Source organism: Xylocopa sonorina, chromosome 18 (assembly GCF_050948175.1).
Source record: "Xylocopa sonorina isolate GNS202 chromosome 18, iyXylSono1_principal, whole genome shotgun sequence".
Classification (NCBI taxonomy): domain Eukaryota; kingdom Metazoa; phylum Arthropoda; class Insecta; order Hymenoptera; family Apidae; genus Xylocopa; species Xylocopa sonorina.
Genome location: NC_135210.1, coordinates 2,308,658 through 2,331,732, shown reverse-complemented (window position 1 = coordinate 2,331,732; position 23,075 = coordinate 2,308,658). Strand labels below are relative to the sequence as shown.

The 23,075-nt window shown below is 35.3% G+C and overlaps 6 protein-coding genes and 1 long non-coding RNA gene across 14 annotated transcripts; 5 read left to right on the top strand and 2 right to left on the bottom strand.

The window, feature by feature from the left end:
- The first annotated feature begins 213 nt into the window (after positions 1–213).
- Frg1 (FSHD region gene 1) lies at positions 214–1,463 on the top strand. Its single transcript, XM_076908222.1, has 5 exons — positions 214–394; positions 476–552; positions 622–914; positions 996–1,195; positions 1,274–1,463. Exons 1-5 carry the CDS (start codon positions 336–338, stop codon positions 1,419–1,421), a joined length of 777 nt encoding a protein of 258 aa, XP_076764337.1. The 5' UTR covers positions 214–335; the 3' UTR covers positions 1,422–1,463.
- Positions 1,464–1,843: 380 nt separating this feature from the next.
- Positions 1,844–5,125, top strand: Ahcy (adenosylhomocysteinase). The gene is made up of 6 exons (XM_076908361.1): positions 1,844–1,982; positions 2,455–2,645; positions 3,530–3,871; positions 4,146–4,361; positions 4,429–4,655; positions 4,770–5,125. The coding sequence occupies exons 1-6, from the start codon at positions 1,955–1,957 to the stop codon at positions 5,065–5,067; spliced, it is 1,302 nt and encodes a 433-aa protein (XP_076764476.1). The 5' UTR covers positions 1,844–1,954; the 3' UTR covers positions 5,068–5,125.
- A 295-nt stretch (positions 5,126–5,420) lies between these two features.
- On the bottom strand, positions 5,421–11,252 carry Wdr59 (WD repeat domain 59). 5 transcript variants are annotated; one of them, XR_013102726.1, is made up of 22 exons: positions 11,099–11,252; positions 10,892–10,941; positions 10,662–10,797; positions 10,382–10,595; positions 10,157–10,290; positions 9,932–10,081; positions 9,699–9,858; positions 9,544–9,623; positions 9,391–9,457; positions 9,090–9,295; positions 8,768–9,031; positions 8,540–8,690; positions 8,285–8,478; positions 8,070–8,203; positions 7,786–7,995; positions 7,590–7,716; positions 7,002–7,031; positions 6,859–6,897; positions 6,232–6,392; positions 5,868–6,121; positions 5,577–5,774; positions 5,421–5,489 (listed from the first exon to the last, which is right to left on the bottom strand). XR_013102726.1 is itself a non-coding variant. In XM_076908564.1 (21 exons), the coding sequence occupies exons 1-21, from the start codon at positions 11,150–11,152 to the stop codon at positions 5,635–5,637; spliced, it is 2,955 nt and encodes a 984-aa protein (XP_076764679.1). In that variant the 5' UTR covers positions 11,153–11,252; the 3' UTR covers positions 5,552–5,634. The 5 variants fall into 5 exon arrangements, 4 of the variants coding, with proteins under 4 accessions (XP_076764679.1, XP_076764681.1, XP_076764682.1 ...); XM_076908564.1 differs by lacking the exon at positions 5,421–5,489 and having other exon boundaries at positions 5,552–5,774; XM_076908566.1 differs by lacking the exons at positions 5,421–5,489; positions 6,859–6,897 and having other exon boundaries at positions 5,552–5,774.
- Positions 11,253–11,914: 662 nt separating this feature from the next.
- On the top strand, positions 11,915–13,731 carry Maf1 (repressor of RNA polymerase III transcription Maf1). 2 transcript variants are annotated; one of them, XM_076908382.1, is made up of 5 exons: positions 11,915–12,583; positions 12,649–12,789; positions 12,994–13,275; positions 13,378–13,497; positions 13,578–13,731. In XM_076908382.1, exons 1-5 carry the CDS (start codon positions 12,501–12,503, stop codon positions 13,645–13,647), a joined length of 696 nt encoding a protein of 231 aa, XP_076764497.1. In that variant the 5' UTR covers positions 11,915–12,500; the 3' UTR covers positions 13,648–13,731. The 2 variants fall into 2 exon arrangements, with proteins under 2 accessions (XP_076764497.1, XP_076764496.1); XM_076908381.1 differs by having other exon boundaries at positions 11,916–12,583; positions 12,649–12,798.
- Cyld (ubiquitin carboxyl-terminal hydrolase CYLD) lies at positions 13,482–19,200 on the bottom strand. 3 transcript variants are annotated; one of them, XM_076908373.1, is made up of 12 exons: positions 18,721–19,200; positions 18,378–18,519; positions 18,081–18,302; positions 17,335–17,510; positions 17,139–17,255; positions 16,856–17,079; positions 16,611–16,783; positions 16,244–16,540; positions 16,055–16,170; positions 15,775–15,991; positions 15,045–15,257; positions 13,482–13,651 (listed from the first exon to the last, which is right to left on the bottom strand). In XM_076908373.1, the coding sequence occupies exons 1-11, from the start codon at positions 19,198–19,200 to the stop codon at positions 15,067–15,069; spliced, it is 2,355 nt and encodes a 784-aa protein (XP_076764488.1). In that variant the 3' UTR covers positions 13,482–13,651; positions 15,045–15,066. The 3 variants fall into 3 exon arrangements, with proteins under 3 accessions (XP_076764488.1, XP_076764487.1, XP_076764486.1); XM_076908372.1 differs by lacking the exon at positions 13,482–13,651 and adding an exon at positions 13,714–13,851; XM_076908371.1 differs by lacking the exon at positions 13,482–13,651 and having other exon boundaries at positions 13,875–15,257.
- On the top strand, positions 17,670–18,831 carry LOC143431559 (uncharacterized). The gene is made up of 3 exons (XR_013102721.1): positions 17,670–18,158; positions 18,223–18,459; positions 18,693–18,831. It is a non-coding gene; the product is annotated as an uncharacterized LOC143431559 (long non-coding RNA).
- Positions 19,201–19,753: 553 nt separating the features above from the next.
- Positions 19,754–22,837, top strand: LOC143431549 (nuclear pore complex protein Nup93). The gene is made up of 6 exons (XM_076908370.1): positions 19,754–19,994; positions 20,278–20,458; positions 20,541–21,829; positions 21,898–22,254; positions 22,336–22,453; positions 22,526–22,837. Exons 1-6 carry the CDS (start codon positions 19,774–19,776, stop codon positions 22,835–22,837), a joined length of 2,478 nt encoding a protein of 825 aa, XP_076764485.1. The 5' UTR covers positions 19,754–19,773.
- Positions 22,838–23,075: the final 238 nt, after the last annotated feature.

Genomic DNA, 23,075 nt, shown 5'->3' with positions numbered 1-23,075 from the left:
GAAATCGATAATATCGACAGATAGTAGTCACTATTTTATCGATTAATGCAGCTAATGCACTTGTGCAGTTCCTAGTTTTGACGCTGTAGTGTAAGTTGCATATAATCTTGTATTATTTACTGTAATTCTGTAATTTAGTGTAAAGCGTGTAACAGTTTTTACTGTTGAAAATTATTGTTAATAATATTGTTACTGAAAAAATGATGTTTTAATATGTTGTGGGAAGAATATTTGTTAAATTTCAAGCATATTTAATTATTGTATTTCTAGTAATTAAAACAGTAGAATTATTAATAATCAAATGTTTCTGCATTGATATAAAAAGGAAGGTAAAAATGTCAGAGTACGATAAAGTTAGAACAGGGAAACTTGTTCTGAAAGGTGAAAAAGTGAGGTAATGACACACTTAACCTACTTTTTTCAATGTTTGTGTCATTATTTATACATGTTTATTAATATTATTTACTTTGAACAGAACGAAAAAACGTAAATTGAAGAAACAGGAAATGCAACATGTTAATACTTCAGAACATAAGGACACTGTAACTCATGGTATATTAATTACTTGCAACAGTTTACAATAATCTACGAGCATTCTAATATCACATATTTCGTTTATAGGTGGTTGGTGGAAAACTACGCAAGTATCAGAAGTTACGGGAACAGTGGCAATCGAATTTGGAAATCACATCTATATGAAAGCCTTAGATAACGGATTATTTACATTAGGTGCTCCTCATAATGAAGACGAAGGTCCATCGCCTGAAGAAATTCTAACAGCCTTCCCAATAAGTGAAACTAAGGTCGCACTAAAATCTGGTTACGGAAAGTATTTAGGTGTTGATAAGAATGGTATCGTTGTCGGAAGAAGCGATGCAGTAGGTATGATAGAACAGTGGGAACCGATATTTCAGGTATGCTACTTAATGTTAAAAACCTATTGAATCTTGTTCTTGTATGTATCTTAAAGAATAATTGTAATTCTTTTGCTTTAGGATGGAAAACTTGCCATTTTAAATAGCAACAATTGTTTTATATCGGTTACAAGCGAAGATGATATCGTTTGCCAAAGTAGGACCGCTGGACCATCAGAAATTTGTACTATAAGAAGTATGACCCAGAAAATTCAAGATCCAAATAAAGATATTCCAAAGGAGGAACAAGGATCGCTTCATGACGTTGAAGTAAATTACGTGTAAGTAATGCATACAATGCATACAGACGAGGACAATATTTTCAGCGTGCAAACATTGTGATATTAATCACTTTTTAGGAGGAAGTTTCAAAAGTTTCAAGATAAAAAGTTAAGAGTTAGTAAAGAGGATCGTTCAAAATTGGAGAAAGCAAAACGGGAAGGCACCTTGCACGAAGCATTATTAGACAGAAGAAGTAAAATGAAGGCAGATCGATATTGTAAATAGTTATTTTGTACTCATTATATGTTGCAGTATGTATCTATTTAATCGAGTTAAATTTTTCCATTGTGTCTGTGGAATATATAAGCATTTAATAAAAATATGAAAGGAAGAGGCTTGATGTGCAAGTTCACTACCTTTCAAAGTTGAATTTAAATTGGTTCAATAGAATTAAGAAAGAACATATTAACATATTATTAGTTTGACAATAATAAAATAAATTCGATTAAATACTCTACAAAATAAAAGTAATCTGACTTATTAAGTCCCATTGCATTAATCTTGTGTTAGAAAATCTGTTGTATGTACTCGTAAGGATATTCTCCCGCTAATCCATCAAAATCTGATCACATGAACAGCAAGTAATCAGCGATCTCTGGCGGAATCCTTTAAAATCCAATCGTTGCACGGTCTCCGAACTAGTTTCACCGCAACTTGCCGGCATATAGGTGTGATTCGGACGGTCGTGTTTTGTTCTGCAATTCAAATTTGTAATTCAACTTCGTTTCTCTGAATTAATCGTTTGTCAGTTATCGAGAATGTCTTCTAAGCCAGAAAATAAAGTTGGTAAGTAATAGAATCACTTAATTCCGGAGTTACTTTAATTAGACACGTGGTCGTTGTTTTGGAGCTACATCCGTAACCTTATTTGAGGGTATTTAAACACGATACATCGCGAAATATACGAAGTACACGCGAAACGATCAAATCGTGAGAAATCTCAAAGATTATGAAACAAAGATGAATCGTGCATTAAAATTAATGTGTACCAAAAGATATAATAATGTATCGTCAGCACAAACAATTAACCTACTCGACCAAGCTTCTGCTAAAATAAACTTCTGATGTTGCATGTGCTGCAAAGTATAATTTGTTGTTTTTTGTGCACCCAAGTATTTAGATGACATATTATCCGTAATCAATCGTCCCTTAAAATCTAATAACAAAGTAGTTAAAGTAGTTGAAATAAGATGGATTTAAAAAAGTTCGATACTGGCGGTCATTTGAAATTAATAAATTTAATTTTCATTGCTCGTAGCCGACTTGTCGTTGGCGGAATGGGGACGTAAAGAGATTACCCTGGCAGAGCACGAGATGCCAGGACTTATGGCCATCAGGAAGAAGTACGGGCCAAATAAAATTTTAAAAGGCGCTCGAATTGCCGGCTGTTTACACATGACGGTACAAACTGCCGTTCTTATCGAAACTCTCATCGAACTCGGAGCAGAGGTAAATTTATGGATTTTCGCATTGTAATTATTTGTTACGAATTCAATTACCGTCACTTTCGTCTCTATCTAATTAAAAAATCTTAAATTCTAAACTCTTTGTAAATTTGAAATGGATTAAGTACGATTTTTTGCAAAATTCTCCTTTTTTTTACGTGTTCTACTCGCCAAAAATGAATTGACAAGTTATAGAATCCGTAAAAAATGAGAAAACAGTTTTCTTTGGAAAACTGGAAGCATTTGCATTTGTATTGGAGCTTATCTCACAGATCGTGACCTCATGTCTTTCGCAAGATGCGTCGACAATTGTATCAGACATCGAAATGTTTTTCATGTCGAGCTTAGAGATTAAGATCAGATAAATTGTAATAGATGAAGTTTAAAAAAAAACGTGTAAATGTCTTGAACTCTGTACAACACAATGAACTGAATATTTATGCATCATTGTGCATATAAAACATACATAAGGTTTAATTAAATAGAGGAAACAAATTTAATTCAGTTAAAGCTGAAACTTTTTTTATAAGAGAAACAATATTCTCAATTATCGATCGTAAGATCGTTTTCGCAGTTCGATGCGAGGATAGTCCCTGTTTCTCAAAACGCTTCGTCACTCTTCTTCCTTCTATTACATATTAGATATCACTTCTTATCTTCTACACTGCTGCTTCAAGATTGTAAAATAATTTTCAATATTTACTTCAATATTTACTTCATACTTACAACTAATATGTATTATCTCTTGAAACGCCGGTCCCGTTTCCGATATTCTTCTTCCCTGAAAGTCCTCTGAATTTAATACCCAATAGTTCATATTATTCTTTTAAGAATATTATTACATTTCAATGCAATGAATATACTTCCTTAATGATGGTGAATTAACAGGTTCAATGGTCATCGTGTAACATATTCAGCACACAAGATCATGCAGCTGCAGCTATAGCAAAAGCAGGGATTCCCGTGTACGCTTGGAAAGGAGAGACCGACGAAGAGTACCTCTGGTGCATAGAGCAGACTCTTGTATTCAAGGATGGTAAACCATTGAATCTAATCCTTGACGATGGCGGTGACTTGACTAATTTAGTGCACACCAAGTATCCAGAGTATCTAAAAGACTGTCGAGGTATTTCCGAGGAAACCACCACCGGTGTCCATAATTTGTATCGCATGATGAAAGAAGGCACCTTGAAAGTTCCGGCGATTAACGTGAATGATTCAGTAACGAAGGTTCGTCTTACTATGTTACAGAAGCAGACAGAGATGGTTTTCACCCTAAAAAAAAAGATTGTATATTGTTACAGAGAACTGTTACAAGTTTTGGAAACGTAAATTCTTCTAGTGGTACTTACCATTGAAAAAGTCACCCTCTGTTATAAATTACTCCCTACAACAATTCTGTAGATTATCTCATGTACCCTCTATTCGTTTCGATTATGCTTAGTATTTATACTAATTAAATTTCGAATGCTGAATGAACAGTTACTAATTTTTTGTCAAACAGAGCAAGTTTGATAACTTGTACGGATGCAGAGAATCATTGATCGATGGTATTAAACGAGCCACAGACATCATGATCGCTGGGAAGGTCTGCGTGGTAGCTGGTTATGGAGACGTTGGAAAGGGTTGCGCTCAGAGTCTCAGAGCTTTCGGTGGACGCGTGATAATTACAGAAATCGATCCTATTAATGCGCTACAAGCTGCCATGGAAGGATACGAGGTGATTATTGCAATATCAATTGTATTATATAGATAGGAGGTAAACTTTTTTTAAATATGCTCCTCAGGTAACGACTATGGACGAAGCGTCGACGAAGGGACAAATATATGTTACCACAACTGGTTGCAAAGACATCATACTAGGTTCTCATCTTATTAATATGCCAGACAATGCTATAGTCTGTAATATTGGTCACTTCGACTGCGAAATCGACGCTAAGTGGTTGGAGCAAAACGCGATTGAAAAAGTGAATATTAAGCCACAAGTGGACAAATATAAGTTAAAGAACGGCAGGTAAATTATCATTCAAATTGATATAAGTAATTTTTTAATCGAAGAATGAATCTAAATTCCTTTATTCCGTTTCACGGTATTTCTGGTTTACTGATTTTGTTCTTCATTTTCCAGGCACATCATCCTGCTTGCAGAAGGTCGTTTAGTTAATCTTGGTTGTGCTACAGGACACTCCAGTTTCGTAATGAGTAATTCCTTCACAAACCAAGTATTGGCACAAATAGAATTATGGACCAAAGCCGGATCTTATCCGATAGGAGTCCACATGTTACCGAAGAAGTTGGATGAAGAAGTCGCTGCGTTGCACTTGAATCATCTTGGTGTGAAGTTAACTAAATTGACAGACGATCAAGCTAAATATCTTGGTATACCTGCAGAAGGACCTTACAAACCTGATCATTACCGATATTAATTAAGGTTCATCATACTTCAAAGGCCATCATGTACCATTTTTGGCATAGTTGGACATAGTCAACTATCTACTTTTTTATAACTGTTCATTATTTTAACTTTTGTTATGTTTAATTTACCGAGAAAATACGGAATCAGAACTGCCTGTTTTTTATATTGTTTGACTTTGAATTAACGGGTTGAATTTATTAAATACAATTATCCTGTTCATGAATAAGTTTACGTATAAATGACAGAAAAAAAGCTTTTCTGGCTTTATTAGAAGTCCGATCTCTGATAAAAGGTAGCTAACATGAAATAAAGAAACGCAAATGAAGATACATTTTCTGCAACAGAACCTTAAATAGGAGAATTTAGTCGAAACAAATACATTTTAGGAAGAAACAGCGCTAAATGATGAAACGTTTCTCGGAACAAGTACATCTGTAACAGAAACAATTTTAAGTGGAAAATGATAATAGAAAAGCATAAAAATGCTAAAAGTCTTAAAGAAAAACATATTTATTATACTCTCGTAACATTTGCTATGTATCTTCGCGATTATGTACAACTTCTTCCTCTCCTCTATTTACAACTTCAAAAACGTAGAACTTTCCTGCAGGCAATAACATCCACAGCCTGTAGGACATAATGTTTCGCTAGTAAACCATGTCGCTAGATGATGCGTGTGTCCCCCATGTCCACAAAATATGCAAAAGTTGCTTGGGCCTTAATGTAACAGAATTAAAATTGACGATCAATGATCGTTAATAATACAATTTCTTGCAAGCAGAAAGAGACGTATCATTAAATTGAATTTACCTCTGACAGAGATATGACAAATTACACATTCTAATGCCAATCGTTTGCAATTTATGCATTGAGGACCTCTGCTGACTTTACCACACAATTGACATTCGCTTTGGAATTCAACACCTTTGTGTATATCAAGAGGTGTTGTGCTTACATGCTTTAATACTTGTGCACGCGCGTCTAGTAATCGCCACCTATGCAATACCTCTGCGTATGCCTTTTTATAGCCATCATAAAGAGCAGTATATTTCTCATCTAATAACCTGTATAATTAATGATCTTGTTTAACTCAAAATTACAAATTTCTAAGTCAAAAGTACAATAAATGATGCCATGTGTTCTTTACCATGATATGGTCAGCTATTTCACATACCTAATATTTTTCACAGAATCACCAAATGTATCTTGAATTAATTTTAAATCATCTAGCGAATCGGACCACGAGTTTGATCGGTGTTGCTTCAAGTTTTGAAAGTTCCAACCCTCCAGAGTTGTGTCGGCTGGATGGATCGTATGGTACGGTGAACCACCAGGCTAAAAGTTTATATCAAATGACGTACAACATTATGGATCAAATTATATAAAGGTTACATGAACAATACGAATACAATGTACAGTAATGAAAATATTTTCTCATTGCTTGAATATCGAACAAGTTGTCATATTGAAATTAAAAAAAGATTCATTGTTTGATCGAAAGAAGTTAAACATAAATCATATTTAGTAAATCGGAGAGTAAGTCTAGAAATATTTCCAATACTGTATATAATTGACAAGTAGAGAAAACATAATGTCTATGATCACTTTCTGCGTAAAGATGTTTGTCTTCTGTGTGAAATTTCTAGGTATTACATCACAACGAACAGTACATCACATATGGTTAATATCGCTACTAATATGTATGACTTTTTTTCATGGTTATTAGTCGTAAAATATAAGACAGTTAACAGATGCAAGACCAACAATGTTTGGCATTTTAAAATATCAAGCATGGCCAAACCTGCATGCTTTCTGGCATCACGACACTTCCACCCCAATGCTGTAAGGCAGTAACAAATAATCACCATGATAAGAGAGAACCCTAAGGACCAATACATTTCAAACACGCACAAACTTACGAAAAAATCGAAAACCGTGCCTTACCTTTAACCACCATTTTCCTGTAGAAAGCCTCTATAACAGAGATAACATAATATCAATCTCTCGTCTGACAAACTTTAAAAGTATATTTAAAAAAGAGATATACTGAAATAAAACACTAATGGATTACGCCGATGATATAGTATATGAATGTTTGTGTACTAATAGAAATTTTAAATATGTAAAGAAGTATAGAATGTATACAATGTGCAAGATATCTCAAACACTATACCCAGAGTATTTGGAGGAGAAAAAAATCTATCTTTAGATCATCATACAATATCGTCGTACGTAAGATATTTACATATTTAAAATTATATTCATTCATGCATCGGAAGAAAAGAAATTTGTGCGAGGTATGAAAGATGTGATATACTGCAGTTCGAGTAAGTTAACATTGAAATATGAATAATGATAATAGAATAAATGATCATGTTCGAGGAGTATATCCTTCAGCATGTTTTGTAAACAGAAGACAAAATATGATCAAGACATGTAATGTAATCGACTGTCGGTGATGTCGTCAAAATAGTGCTTGTGCCAGGCCATGCTAGAACGTTCTACGCTTACACACTCATATAGCGTACTTACACTAACGTTAATGGACTTGTTACTTATCCGTGTTTGAGCAACATCAGAGTTTTCCGAACGATAACTAAATGCACAACTCAGCATACCTGCCATTTGAATATCCGATTGATTGGCATAATGCTGTATCCTGAATAATAAAAAAGCAATTAATATATAACACTGCATTTATATCAAAAGTAATGAGTTCATTACTTACAAGGAATGAATTAAATTTTGTCCAAACGGATGCAAAGGCCATGGAGCATCGATATCGGGCGACGGACAAGAATTTTGTCCGATATTCGAAATTGGTTGCGATATCACAAGAGCTGCTAAACACCATGCCTGAACTAAGTCAGGGCGTTCTAACGAGGCAGCAACATTTGCGTTATATTGACACATCGCTGGTATATCGGTAATATTAATACTAAATTCGAAAAAAGGTTTTAAATATTATTTTTTTCAAACACTATAAGTAAAAGCAATTACTGTTACACTCACACGTATTTTTCAGCAAGTTCTTTGCTAACGAAAAACAAGGAAGAAGCATCGTATATCATCACCATAAAGTGATAGTTTTTACAACATGACCTGTAAGTCATTCTGCTCGTGTTATGCAATCCACGATTCATTTTCTATTAATTAAAAAATAATGTTTAATAAGATTCACGAACAGTACCTCGAATTATTACTTTTAGAAAAAGCGTTATACATACACGTTCTTGAAAGTAAAAGGAACTTATGGGAATGTTTTCGTTTGATGGTACGTAAGAATTTGGATACATGTGCATAAAATGCTCTCCGTTGCCTATCCCATTTCCTAGTGCAGAAAGTGCTCTGGGCGTAGTATTCTCTGGTTTCAACGATGACCTTCTGGTATACGATGCACGACCAAAACATACGAGTATACCTTTTGAAACAACGAATTCAGTCTTTCAATCTTTCTTTTTTACTCATTTCTTTATACGTACCCACACAACAAAACTTAGCGCCCGATGTTCTAGGAAATGGTATATATGCGTCTTGATAATTTGTGTACATATTAGAGGAACTTAAAAAATTTGCGTTGTCTTGAATGTCGTATCCTAAATGACTACTCTCATTCTCATCTTTTTTACATGTCTACGAAACAGGAAAGATATGGAATTTTATACAAAACAAATGTAAGCACTGTATAAAATGTAAATTTTTGTTGTTACTTGTTCCAGTGTTGTAATTAGTTGTCTAAGACATGGCTCTAAGCACGATCTGTTCTTTTTAACGCGTTGCTGAGCGGTTTGTTTTAAAACTTTCAACAATTTTGCCATTGTTGCATTGTCGATTGTTGTCCCAGGACAAAATTGGAATGTTGGTTGCGCGCTATACGGATAATTTGCTGGAAAGTTTACTTTTAATATTACATTGTAACTTTTATTAGATGCTGTTACGGTACAACTACGTTCCACAGCATCCATTGCATTGACCTGCAAATACAAATGTATGTATCTTTGTGTATTTCCAGTTTATCTTTATATAAATTACCTCTATGTTTGGTATGTTCATGTTAATTAAAGAAAACTCTTGTTGCAATGTCTTTGGTTGTGTAGGGGACGATATTTCTTTATTATTTTCAATGTATGCATCTGTTTCAGGGTTCAATGTGGGTTCGTCTACTTTTGTTGTTATACAATTCATTTCTCGATCATTCTGCGTGTCATTAAGTTGCAGTTGTACGGTTTGTAACGTTCCTATATCGATAGCATATTAATTCATTAGTTAAACTAAATTTTTATATTAGCTCGATAAAGGTAAAAATTTATACCTGTGAAGAAACTGTACGTACTTATATTATTATCTTCAGAATACTGTGTATAAATGGATGTGCCATCGTCTATACCATGCCCACATAACTAAAACGTATACATATATATATGTAGTCTCCCTATAAAAAATTTCAAACTATTTATACGATTCATATATTTATACAAATACTTACTTTCTTTAGAAATGGATCGATTTTATATATCCTTAAGCACTGATCCTTTGACCAAGTAATTAATTCAAAATCACTATTTTCTGCAAATTATTAATACATTTCAAAATATTTTATTCTTTATTTTATTTGCAAATTTTATTTACAATAATACAAACCTAACTTTTGGTGTCTCCACTGAAATTCCAGAACAACATCAGTATGTCCGACAAAAGTATAAATAGGAGCACTGAGATTGGTTGTGTTCCATAACAACAGACTATTTTCTCCTCTTCGTAACTGAGGTACTACTATAGTTACCAATCCTTCCCCAAATGGCTACGGACAACTCAGTTTTTATACTTGGAAATAAACTTGAACGTTTCTTTTTTAAATGTAATATCATTCTTACCGTATATCGAGCCCTCCATACTGGCGAGTTCGTTGTTAGTATACTTTCAGCTCTTCGCGGATTACTGATGTCAAATATCTTCACTGTACAATCTTGACTAGAAGTGGCCAATTGATTTTGTTGAAACGGACACCAATCTAAACCATGTATCTAAAATAACTTTGGTGTTTATAAATAGTTTATTGAACTTATAAAGTAAATGACTGTTGTAAGGTGTAGTTGTACTTTTGTTAGGTGAGCAGCTATATATTGCATGGGACTATTTCCTTTTCTTTGATCCCATATTTTAATATCTCCGTCATGAGCTGTAGCTAACATGTTAGGAGATAGAGTATTCCATCTTACTTGAGAGGAGCCAGCTATAATATATTGGATCAAATGTATCTTTATGTATTTAAATGAAAATTATAAATTATATATTTCTACAAGATTTATGATCTTTGTATTTACCAACTGCGGACAGAGATAAACTAGGTCTCCTTTGATCTCTAATGTCCCAGATATGAATAAACGTATCGATGCTGCACGAAGCGATGATATCCGGTTCTTTGGGATGCCAATTCAGGTCGCTTACAACTCTTGTATGCGCTTTCAGACTGTTTGTCGTTTGCAAGTCGTAACCACTGGTCCCAATAAGGGATAGTATTTCGATGCGCGTGTTACTCTAAAACGAAACTTCGATTAGATACATCTACCACCTTGTTTGAAGCATACAGATTTAATTCCTAACCGATACGGCACACAGATGAGAATTTATACTTATAGGATTCCATTCCGCAGAGCTAACTTCATATTTGCTCTGTCTTTGGAATTTTTTTAACGTATCGGCACCTTCGTCCAGATGTTTCACCGCAAAACATCTGCGCCTGCGAATAGAAAAATATCCATTAGAAGTAGGAAACATAAACATTTCAAGGTATCTATAAATCAAGTGCACAGCTTGTTCCTCGGATAACTTACCCGGCAAGTAACACATAATTGCCAGTCGCATCCACGGCCATAGTATTAGCCTGATATGAAACAAAAATAATTTAACAGTGAAGGAAAAAAAAAAGCAAATACACTGATTGGAAGTTTTCAGAATTTTCTTTTTAATATCTGACGCTTTACCAGCACGCGAACTTCCACGAGCGGTTACATATTATTCGTCCCCATATGATAACCTACCTGTAAATCACGGTGCTCCGTAACAACATAGTCGCTGCCCCAACGTTTTGACATTTTACCAATAAATTCGAATTCCTGTCAGCATTCTGCAAGGTTAGAATTAAACCGTATACGCGGAACAGAGTTGAATCCTGTACGCAACTGTACATGCACGCACACAGACGCGCTACGAGCTCGTTGCATCGTGTCATGCGGGACACATTCTTATCAGCGGCTTCTGATTGGTCGAGCGAGATTCACGCACGTATCCCCGCCACGAGCAGATGTGACAAGGGGAGAGTAAACGCGCACGGTATCGAGGCAACGCGCGTGTGTACGTGCGTGTACGTATACGCGCATAAAAAAAGGGGTAAAAGAGAGGGAACGAGAAATAGAGAGAGAAAAGTCCAAGACGCTTCGCTGTGCTATTTCTGTCACGTAGGACGCACATATTCGTTGTGTTGCATATAGGTGTACTAACATCCAAACGCAAATAATTATTGGTAAACGGTGCGAAATAGAGGAGTGTACGGGGCTGAAGTTTTATCGATCTTTAATTACACCGTCGAGGCTCCCGATCGAATTCTGGGTGTTTTTAGTTTTGACAGTGACTGGTGATTATTCGAGTGATAGTGACAACAATGTCCGTGATTATGGATTGTTTTCGCCAGTAGCGGACGTGTAAACTTTTCTTAGCCACTTTGTTTAGCTGACTTCCAACAAGCGCAGCTTGATTGACACCGTCGTTCCCGTTTAACCTTGTGAGACGTTCGCCAGTAACTTTCTGTTTAGCGCGCGATTACGATCTGAAGGGAAGTACCAAGAGGAAAGGAAAAAAAAAAAAAGAAAAAAAAACAGAAAAAAACGGCGTCTTTTGTTTCTCAAGGGTAGCTGCCCGTCCTTTGCGCCGTTTCTCCCTCTCTTTAGATTTTTGCACGTCTCTGTCGCGCGGCGCAAGAAGGCTACCGCCCGCCACGGTTAAAAACTGATACATCTTGGAGGCCGATTGCTGAAATCGGACCACGCACGGACGGTAAATTCGTCTCGCTATCTTTAATTAGAGATCTGTGATGTACAAGCTCGGCGCCGCAGGAAAAATCATTACGTCCACGATTAATTTCGTACACTCGAAGAGGAAAGGAATTTTCATATACATAAGAAAGATGTACAAAGACTCGATAAGTCTTCGAAGTCGCAGAAGTTTTCTAACTTTTCGATTATATTGAACCATCCTTGGCCGTGCGACTGAGAAACGAGGTCAAGTTTTGTCAAAGAGAACAACGTTAATGGTCACCGTACACTCCAGCGTAATGGAGTGTTAACAACAGAAGGGCATTCCGCTGAAGAAATGCACCAAGGGTATCCGGTACAGGAACAACGCTCTTATTCGACATAAAAGAGGAACTGTCTGGTTGTTGGCAAAATGAAGCTGCTCGAGAGTACACGTTTTGAAGCTATAAATAGTGCCTTGTCCATCAAGACTGGAGACAGCAAAATAATAGGCAGGTAAGAATATCGGATCGATATTTGTTCGACGTGCTCCGATGAACTCTGCCTTGTTTGGTCCATAGAATAGAGAGCTATTCGTGTAAAATGGCTGGAAACGACAAGCAGCTGTACAAACGTTTCAATGCAGAACAAGGTTTTACTCCGCACGATCTTCAAGCTTTGTCACCGCCGCAAACATCTTTGGGAACATCACCTGCTCAAGGGTACTCTAGGTATTAAAAAAAGAGTAAACCTAGAAATATGAGTATCATTCGATTTTCGGTACGAAGTAAAACAAATTTTTGTGTCATTACAAAAACTGTAAAAATCTGGAGTATGTTATCATAAAATGTCTATGTTTACTTTTTGATAATGCGTTATTTTTACCTTTACATTGATTTAATTAGCCTCGATATTGTTTGCTACAGCCGCAGTGTTTCTGGTGATGAAGACGGCCCGTTATGCGATACGATCAGTAGAAAGACGCTGTTCTATTTGATTGCCACTTTGAATTCAGCTTTCCATCCAGATTATGATTTTTCTGATGCTAAGAGTCACGAATTCAGTAAAGAGCCAAGCTTGCAATGGGTCATGAATGCTGTAGACAGTAATTTAAGTGCAACCGCGGGGGATCATTATCGCACTCTTCGAACGGCACTTTGGGCTGCCGTCGATGATGAAATATCATTGCGGGAATGTGATATTTATAGGTAAATTGCATTCAGAGCATAATATATCTGAAGAAATTTTGAATATTATGGTAACGAGCTGCTGGATGTACTAAACAAAATTAAAAATATTAAACATTTTAGTTACAATCCAGATTTTGTATCTGATCCATTCGGAGAAGATGGATGTTTATGGTCTTTTAATTATTTCTTCTATAACAAGAAGTTGAAACGGATTGTGTTTTTCACATGCAGAGCAATAAAGTGAGTACAGATCCATTCTTCGGGTTGTCTTTTCATTTACTTCTATTCATAATCGTTCTTTCTTTATATGTTTTTTACAGTCCTCTCTACGTGTTAGATTCTGGCGTTGGTAGTGACTTTGCCATGGACGAAGACGAAGATAGATACTAAATTTCTAATACAATGTTTTTACAAACGTTATCATTACCTTTATTAACTCTGCCGTACAGATAAATGAACATTCAATTTCCCCTATTACATAACTTTCTTATTATGTACAGTGGTACATCTCAATTATTAATATTAATGATTATTAATATTAATAACTATTTCATATACTTTTCCTTGCAGTGATGATTTTGGACTCAATATTGTCTAATAGAAAATGAATTATTTTGCTTTTTAGTCTTTTTTGTGTAGCATTAAAATTGTAGTTAACAAAAAATGAAACAGAAGAACAATTATGCAAGATTTAGAACTGAATTGTTTTCCTCGTGAATTTTTAGTTTGCATATACATGTTTACTAATTAATATAATTTTAACGTATAAATCTGCTACATGTTAATCTAATTTTTGTCTTTAAGTCTAAGGACTGTATATATTTCCTTTCTACATAATGTAAATATGAGTATTCACATTTAAAATATCATAAAAGACCTTTGTCATTGATTATGTAAAAAGGAAATGATAAGTGTAGTAGATCTTAAGTTGGTATTGTGCTAAGTTGTTCTGTTAATTTCCTTCAAATTATTGTGGTAATATAATTATTACAATTTAAAGAAATCTAATTTCGTACTATCATATGAGATATAAAAGAACGACTAGAACCACAGTAGATTGGAGAGTGTAGCACTAACTTTTGAATCCTAGTCATTATATCGTTAAATTACAAAAGATTTGTTAGCTGTTTGTGCTCTTTGCTATAAAAGTCAGATGTATGACGTTTCACTCATATTGTCTCGATAAAATTTTCGTACAAAACTATATTTATATTTCATATGTTAATTCTGACAAACATACACGATTTTAGTACACGTAACACTACATAAATTATTTATTTTTGAGAAGTATAAAGATTTAATTGAATATTCAGAATTTATTCCGAGTAAATTAACAAATAGATTGCACAATATGCATAAATTTTATAATAGTATGATAGATTTTCCTATAGTTTCTATACAAAGTGGAAAATTTAATTTTACGTCACTGATTAATATATACACGTATACATATATCACATGAATTTAAAAATTAGCCCTATGTTCAAGTTAGATTACTAAGTATTCCGATTAAAAATAGTAATTTCTTGGTGATTTCTTATAATATATATGTATAACTTTAGTTTCCTTAGAGCTACATGTTTGTCTGTCAGCATTTGAATAAAACTTTATGATCCGATACGATTCAGCCTTACATCGTCTCTTCTCTTTATCACTCGTCTTTTGTTATCGATAGAAAGTCTTTATGTATGAATAATTGCAATTTTCGTACTAATTCGATGTACATCAAATAAATGAAGCAACAAGCACAAACATTATTCTCATTAATAACTTTGAACCTAACTTACCTAGGTTATCAGGCAATTCAACTTATTTGTACATCATAACGTCGGGGGATTGATACATGCACATGTAGGCATCGCATAAAAGTCGTTTTGCGTGCTCTGGCAAATGACGGTCGTCCGTTAATTCAGTAAGATAATTTCCACCTTCTTCGCTTAACCAGTACGGAAAATCTGGACAGGGGACCATTTCTGGTATATTGTAGCCGTTTTGTTCTCCTAAACACAAAAGAACGGTTTACAAATTAATTACTTTTGAAATGAACTGTTCTTCTTCTAGATTATAATTATTTTAAATGACAAAAGAGTTGAAATCTGTTGGATAAATATTCGCTATAGAATTTTTCAACAACAATAACGTCATATGCCAGCACTGATATATATTTTATTCTACTTGATGATCACTGCTTTGTAAATATTGTAGCATTGTCTTTCATGTGTTTCTTTTGATTATTTGTCAAATATCGTTAATAATTGACAAATAGAATACTAAGTGTGTAAAATATTTCCAGTTAATGATTGCATCAATTTTGAAAATGTAATGTATAGTATTAGTTAATTTTTATAAGAAATTATAAATGTACATGTATGTGTCAATGTCCCTGAAGAGATTATTAAAAGTAATAATAGAATTATCAACTTAAACAAGGTGTTAAAAGTATGACTTATGATACATCGTTTCTACTATCTACAAATATATATGAGATATAAGATATATAAAACGTGATCAAAATACCTTTTCTGTCAGCCATAGAATCGAAAAAACACCATGGAGCTTCCGAACCAGAACCACACTTTACAAAACACACATAGTGGGACGTCTCGATGCAAACTACTGCTGATAATTCGAGATACAATCGCGGGACAGGACAGTGCTCTTGTAAAATGGCAAACTCCATTGGTACTACTAATTTCTTTGGTTCATGATTTGTCCTTCGTTCATGACGATGAACCTAAAGGTATTTACCAAAATACCATTAGTCTCTTAGATTAATAGATTTTGTTATTTTAATTACCTTTTCTAAACATAGTAAGCAAAAAGCGATACTCTCAAGACCAACGCCGCATTGTCCGTAACATTCTTTACATTCAAATTCTGCTAATTTTCCGCAAACGGTACATTGTCTGGGAGCTGTCGATAAAAAAATTGAAAATGATTGCAATAATAATATAGATTAATATAATGATAACTTAATGATACCTACAGTCCTCGATTATATCTGTTACATCGAGCAATAACGTAGGCTGAATCTTCTGGTACATCTTGAACGATTTCCCAAATCTTGGCATTTGTATAATGAGACAGGAAGGAACCTCTTTCAACCTTATATTACTTGTAAGGAAGCTTTGTTCTAATAGTTGCTGTACAGTTGGAAGATTCAAATGATCGTCCTTTTCGACAAAAAGCTGGTAATGATATGCATCTTGGCCGGAACTCAGTTTAAGAAATGGTTCAGCGTTCAGAATTTGTGCAACCAGAGATGTCAAAAATTCTTCAGGGTCTGTGAAAAGAAAATCAGAGTCATTTTAAACTTACGTGAAATATCAGCCACGTATATTATCAACTCACACCTTTTTCTTCGCTCGTGAGTCCGGATACGGACGATAACTTTTCAAGTAAAGTTCGTAACTTCATAACACGATCAGCTCTCACGAACATATTTTTCCGAAGCGGGTTTACAATCTCTTCACGTAGTACTCTTTGTACTTCCTCGTATTGTGGACAATCCTTTTCATTTGGTGGCCTAAGAGAATAACATACCATATCTAACATCCTCTTGAAATAAAAACAGAAGTAAACTATGTAGAATTAATACCTGAATAGAAGATTGTCAAAAACACTTGTAAATGTAAACATACTAAAAAGGGTGGCATCCAAATAGCACGAATTGTGATGACCCTGGATTCCTCGATATTTCCCACATATACTTTCCAAATTTCCTTTTACGGATATAGGTCGTACTATACCAGCAATAGCGGAACTTTCCATACTCCCGAAATTGTCTGTATTTATCGATGTTGTTGGATCATCAATTTTCGTCTGTAACATACCTTTTGTTATATAAAAATAGACAAAATGCACATAATAATTATATTTACCATTGCTTCGTACTGAGAACACTGATCGAGATCCGTGAAAACAGCTCGATGTGGTCGACAGTGGAAATATCTTACATCTTTATAAGTTCCATCAGTACCTGTTGGGTGACTATCGTCCTGAAGTAAAATAATTATACCCCTTTTTAATGATTTTGTAAATTTTTTTTCATGTTAACATGTGCTTCTTCGTACACACCAGTTCTACAGCTGCCATCAATTTACCAGGTGTAATACCAGGAGGAGTTCCAATCCAACGAATAATCCCATAATGTACATCAGAGTCCAATAGCACCTTTACATTCGAACCCACAATTAAATCTGAGTTTTCGGTCCGACTAAACTTTTTATTTTCATTTTTCTCAGGTATACTACCTATTACAATGAGAAAATTAGTCCCTTAGAAAAGCATTGGATAAGAATTTAAATTTATACTCTACGTTACAATAAAAATATTGTTTCATTTAAAAAGCTAAATATTATGAAAATTATAAAAAGAACAGTGAAATGCAATTTGACAGACCACATAAACACGAAATATAAAGGGTTACCGAAGTTCATAAATATATACTGTTTCTTACAAAAATCCAATGGACTCAATGATTCGAGTGTTCGCTCTATATCACTGTACACATTTGACTCGATATCACTACTCCATTTATGTTCTAACACAAAGACAGGGATGTTTTGCAATGCAGCAGCCATTTTACAATAAAATTATAAGTTTACTACGTTGAGAAGTTTGCCGGTGATACTGAGTGAGACTAAGACTGTGGCTATTTTTAAACACCTTGGTTATTTTTAACTCCCTCTACTACACACGATGGGTGAAAACAAGCATGTTTTTTCAAAAAACCAGCAGGATACTCCACCGAGCGATAAGCTAGACTCAGAATTTATCTATTTTTCTATTAATGAGCTTAGAATTTATATTTTTATTATTACCGTGAGTGGTTGCACTTTTGGTCACATTGCTATCATTTTCATCTGCTGTCGATTTTGTCGGTTGAGGGTACTCTTTTGGTAAAGATCTTTGGTCCCTGTTATTGTTCTTATTATCATCGAATATAGTGAATCTTTCTAACAGAACGGGTGGTATGGTGTCCAGAACAGATTTCTTTTTATCATTCGCATAATTGTTTCCTGTTTCAACTTTCATAAAGATGTCTGGAATTAAAGGTACGATTAATCCATTGAAATCTCATCAAGATAGAAGAGTCGACAGAAAATGTATTTTTGTACTTTTATCTGGTTTCGCAAGACCCGTGGGACCACCAGGTTTTAATGGGAATATGTTACTCAATGTAGCGAATGTACCTTCAGAGTGAGTTGAAACAAAATACTCTTTACTTAACAAAGCTGTCTTGGATGATTCTTGACCTTCCTGCATAGACAAATACACAATTATATATATAATTATATTAAAAAAAATGTATTAGCAAAAGACAAAATATATGTATGATCATCCTATAAGTAAAGCGATTCATTTATAAAAATCAATCATCAGCTTTCAACTTAGCATTTTTCAAACAGTTTCTCATTTTTTAGCATTTAGAGGATGATAAGATATTTGATTGTGAATTACCAACAAATCAAGGCCAAAGTAATACCCCTGACCAAGCTGTGGCACGGGGCCAATGTATTTAATAACAGCCAGGCATTTGGTGCACCCGTGAGGATCCGAGCAATACCAGACAGTGTCATTTATCGCAAGGCTCATCAGCTCCTTGCACAAGTGTTTGTGGTTGGCCAGGCGAACCCTTTCTTGAGGCACGGAAACAGCAGGCAGAAATTTCCATACTTCAGGCGTGACTGCTATCAAATCGAATTTGTGGCAGCGCCATTCGGTGCTACGCCAAATTTCTGACCCCGTCGTGTCGACCACGCGCACCTTGAGTCCGCTGTCACCCAAATCCTCGACAGCCTCGACGAGCATGCCGAGGCGCAACGTATTGACGTTTTTGTCGCATTCGCCGGACATACGCGTCAGAATGGTATTCTGCTTGGCTACGAAATGTTGGAGGACCTGACGGTCTTCCTTGTTGCTGTAATTTCGCTTTTCCATTATTTACTCGCTTCCGATCATCGCAACGAGACTTGTCAGCCACCACGCGTGCAAAGTACTCGAGCAAAACGAGACGTTTCCCTCGATCATCGTTTGGTTCTCTCTTTATCGAATCGGATTGGGTAGATAAAAGTTTTACACGTACGTTACTTGTCGTACTGGCGAGGTTCAGGATCGCCTGGTGGAATTATTTACAGAAATATTGCTCGCAGATAAACAGGGACGTTCGTGGCAATCAAATTCAAGCGGAAGAATACACTGCGGTTGTCAATCTGAGTGTGTAGGGTATTTTTCATTGAGAAAGTTCGTCTGTAATATTGGTAACATTAGAGTTTACTTATCGTACATAAGTGTAGCAGATAGCACGTCGTGTTTACTTATCATGATATTTATTGAGAGTTAAAGATGATTTTATCTGATTATTCTGTGATAGATAAAATCAGAACTCGTAAGTTAATTATTTTCTGAGTCAATGAGAACAGCACACCAGTCTGCGGAGAAGAGAGAAATTCCCTATATTTTTTCTTCAACAGTTTCAGTACTTATCGAATCCACGAGCACTGTGTTTGAAATATGAGCGATCCTGGATTTTCCGATATGTTGAACACGGATAGTTCCCGTACGCCAGGGGATACTGGCTTCAGTGAATTGTTACGGTCAGCAGAACGACTGTCCGCTGCTGTAGAAGGTAATGAGGAACTTCCGCAAGTTGAAAGAAATCTTCGACAAATTTTAGAAGCTTCCAACGAGCTCTGGTCTCGTGTTACACAGACCGGCACCCAAGATAATCAGGCGTAAGAAAAATCACATTTTTCATTCCAGCATTTGGTTTATCAGAAATTTCAATTTTCAATTACATTTTTCAAAATCCATGCTTTCACTCAGAGATCTATGAATTTCTAATATAATACATAACCTAAATTTCTATACAAATTTCTGGCGCCAAAACAGTACTTGGTAATCTTCTCCAAACCTGTTTAGTATTGATCAAAATATATTTGAACACAATCAGACGATTAAACGATAAGTTGGAATTAATCGAATAATTAATAAGAAATTAATATTTTGTAATTTCAGACATCTTCTGCTTGGTTCGCGTGGCGTCGATTTGTCTCAAATATCGCAGAAATTGAGTTCACTTAGTGCGAGGCGTACGTTCGAACCTCTAGATCCTATCGCAGATACAGACATTGTTAGTTACCTTAGAAATGAAAAAGAAAATGCTATTTTGTCCATCATCGAACAAGTTCATAAAGATGTAAGATACTTTACTATTTTAATTACTTTATTACTTTATATATTTGTACTGTATGTATCAAGTTCTCAAATGTATGTTTCAGACGTTCGAACTTACAAGAATTCAGCAAATGGAACATATGTTGGGTGAATGGAAACAAATGCGGTTTGAGATAATAAATGCTATGACAGCACCATCCGGAGAACTTGTAGATTTACGCGGTACTCCACAACGTACGAAATTAGCTGGTTCGATGGTCAGTGGTTTATCCAGCATAGAAGTAGCTTATGTGAAGGAATTACAAAATTATAATGAGCACGTGCTGAAAGGAATTACCAGGCCAAATTTATTCAATGCATTTTGTAAAGCTGTCGAGTCGTTTAATGACAAAAAGATTGTGGATCTTTGGCAAATGGTTAAGTGCATGGTACAGTTCCCACCAATGCTTAGGGGTGACCAGATTAAAGCAAGAAGTAGTTCGATGATTGAACAGAATATAGTATTGAGTGCAAGAAAGTACTTGGAGAATAGATACAGAGATTTTATGACTTCTGTTATCAGCGAGAACCTGGCACAAGCCAAAAGAGGTGGTATACCAGGCACCGTGCCATTAGTTAAAAGCTTTGTTAGCGTGAAAGTACAAAATCTGAGGGATTTGGAAGATGTTATGGTTGAAGGAAAACCATTGTGGCCTTTGGTCTATTATTGTATGAGAGTTGGTGACTACAAAGCAGCACTACAGTGCCTCAGTCAGTGCAATACAGAATTTCCAGAATTCAAAGTTGCTCTGGAAGAAGCTTGTTGCGACATTGAAAACCATCCTAGCAGTTCCGCGGAATCGAACTTGAAGTTGCATTATAGAAAGCATGTTAGAGCGGTCACGGATCCGTATAAAAGGGTTGCATATTGTGCACTGGTCCCTTGCGAGCCTGATGACCTACATTCTGATGTAATTTGTACAGCTGATGATTACTTGTGGTTGAAACTGTGCCAGGTTCGAGATCAGCCAGATGCAGAAAACAAATTGACATTGGACTACTTACAAACTACTATATCTGAAATATATGGAGAATCGTATTATCATGCACATGAACAACCGTTCGTGTATTTCTCAATGTTATTTTTAACTGGTCAGTTTGAAGCTGCTATCGAATTTCTGGCAAGAGGCGCAGGGGCGAGACACTTGCCACATGCTGTACATTTAGCAGCAGCTATGCACGAACATAATCTATTAGGGGTTAGTCAAAGTGTATTAGCGCCTTTGATAAGCGTTGATCCTTCTGACAAACCTCCCGCGAAAAGATTAAACTTTGCCAGATTAATACTTTTATATGTAAAAAGATTCGATTCTACAGATCCAAAGGAGTGCTTGCATTATTTATTCTTATTAAGGTTTGTATAAAATGTTAGATACTTATCGATATCTCAAAGGCATAATTTTGATTAACTGACGTTTGTAGATCAATGAGAGATCCGTATGATCGTAATATGTTTGCTGCATCCACTGCAGAGATGGTGGTTGATGCTTCCCCAGCGAACAGAATTCAGTTGGTTGGGAAGATAGATAAGGACCGTTGGGTTCCTGGAATTTTAGATCAATTCCAGATTAATACAGAGGACGTAATAAATATAAGCGCGGATACGTTATATAAAAAAGGTCTTTTAGAAGATGCCGCAACAATGTACGATCTTGCTGGTAATCATGAAAAAGTTCTCAGTATCATGTGCACACTTCTTACACAAGTTGTTAGTCAAACTGCCGCACCTGGTTCATTGAGGTCTCGATTGCAAGTGACTGCTAACGAGATAAGTGCAAGGTAATATTAAAAGCTTGCAATATTATCAGAGAGAGAGAGTCAAAAGTATCAAATATCTACGTATAAATATTTATTTCTTAGGTATCAAAACATCGAGATACAAGCGCCATCCGAATTAGTATCTGCATTTTATACTTTGAGACATTTAATGGTGTTCTTCGATCAATTTCATAATGAACAATATCAGAGCGCGCTCAGGGTAAGGCATACAAGATTAAATATTTATAATTTTGTTTTTTACTTTAAATACATAATGTCGAATTAATTGCAGACGATTGCGGAATCGAAACTGTTACCATTGCACATAAAAGAAGTTGATGAAAGGGTAAACGCATTACGACGTGTGCCACCTGAAGTAGCTGGTACATTAGCCGATGTCCTCTTAGCTACAATGACGATACTTTATCGTCAATATCAGAAGCTACGATCGATAGAACCTGGTGACGAAGAGGCAAGGAAACAGCAGCTTCTTGATCTTCGGGAACAAGCACGAGCTTTAACTAGTTTCGCGGGAACGCTTCCATATCGAATGCCAAACGAGACGAATAGTAAACTTGTACAAATGGAAATTCTTATGTGCTGAATCAAATATGTTTAATTTATTTTCCGTATGCAAATCGGCTACATTTATGCAATTATTGAATTAACGAATCGTGAAAACATTCAGTGTTCATGATTCTGCAGTTTTTTAGGGTATTATCGAAACGATGTATATATTTTTTTGTACTTCCGTAAGTTAAACACAAAAAGATTTGTAAATCAAATAAAAGTATTGCCTTTTAAGAATTACAGTTATACATGAGAGGTACGATCAGCGCATA

Excerpts from the sequence above, each read along its gene's own strand:
- Frg1 (XM_076908222.1), top strand. The coding sequence starts at position 336 with ATGTCAGAGTACGATAAAGTTAGAACAGGGAAACTTGTTCTGAAAGGT. Across the intron at positions 395-475 it reads CTGAAAGGTGAAAAAGTGAG|AACGAAAAAACGTAAATTGA; the intron begins GTAATGACACAC and ends TACTTTGAACAG. Across the intron at positions 553-621 it reads TAAGGACACTGTAACTCATG|GTGGTTGGTGGAAAACTACG; the intron begins GTATATTAATTA and ends TTTCGTTTATAG.
- Ahcy (XM_076908361.1), top strand. The coding sequence starts at position 1,955 with ATGTCTTCTAAGCCAGAAAATAAAGTTG. Across the intron at positions 1,983-2,454 it reads TAAGCCAGAAAATAAAGTTG|CCGACTTGTCGTTGGCGGAA; the intron begins GTAAGTAATAGA and ends CATTGCTCGTAG. Across the intron at positions 4,656-4,769 it reads TATAAGTTAAAGAACGGCAG|GCACATCATCCTGCTTGCAG; the intron begins GTAAATTATCAT and ends TTCATTTTCCAG.
- Wdr59 (XM_076908564.1), bottom strand. The coding sequence starts at position 11,152 with ATGTCAAAACGTTGGGGCAGCGACTATGTTGTTACGGAGCACCGTGAT. Across the intron at positions 10,942-11,098 it reads CGGAGCACCGTGATTTACAG|GCTAATACTATGGCCGTGGA; the intron begins GTAGGTTATCAT and ends GTTTCATATCAG. Across the intron at positions 10,596-10,661 it reads CTCATCTGTGTGCCGTATCG|AGTAACACGCGCATCGAAAT; the intron begins GTTAGGAATTAA and ends GTTTCGTTTTAG.
- Maf1 (XM_076908381.1), top strand. The coding sequence starts at position 12,501 with ATGAAGCTGCTCGAGAGTACACGTTTTGAAGCTATAAATAGTGCCTTG. Across the intron at positions 12,584-12,648 it reads GACAGCAAAATAATAGGCAG|AATAGAGAGCTATTCGTGTA; the intron begins GTAAGAATATCG and ends TTTGGTCCATAG. Across the intron at positions 13,498-13,577 it reads TTCACATGCAGAGCAATAAA|TCCTCTCTACGTGTTAGATT; the intron begins GTGAGTACAGAT and ends TGTTTTTTACAG.
- Cyld (XM_076908373.1), bottom strand. The coding sequence starts at position 19,200 with ATGGAAAAGCGAAATTACAGCAACAAGGAAGACCGTCAGGTCCTCCAA. Across the intron at positions 17,511-18,080 it reads CAAAAGTGCAACCACTCACG|GTAGTATACCTGAGAAAAAT; the intron begins GTAATAATAAAA and ends TCATTGTAATAG. Across the intron at positions 15,992-16,054 it reads GCTTACTATGTTTAGAAAAG|GTTCATCGTCATGAACGAAG; the intron begins GTAATTAAAATA and ends AAATACCTTTAG.
- LOC143431549 (XM_076908370.1), top strand. The coding sequence starts at position 19,774 with ATGAGCGATCCTGGATTTTCCGATATGTTGAACACGGATAGTTCCCGT. Across the intron at positions 20,459-20,540 it reads TCGAACAAGTTCATAAAGAT|ACGTTCGAACTTACAAGAAT; the intron begins GTAAGATACTTT and ends TGTATGTTTCAG. Across the intron at positions 22,454-22,525 it reads AATATCAGAGCGCGCTCAGG|ACGATTGCGGAATCGAAACT; the intron begins GTAAGGCATACA and ends AATTAATTGCAG.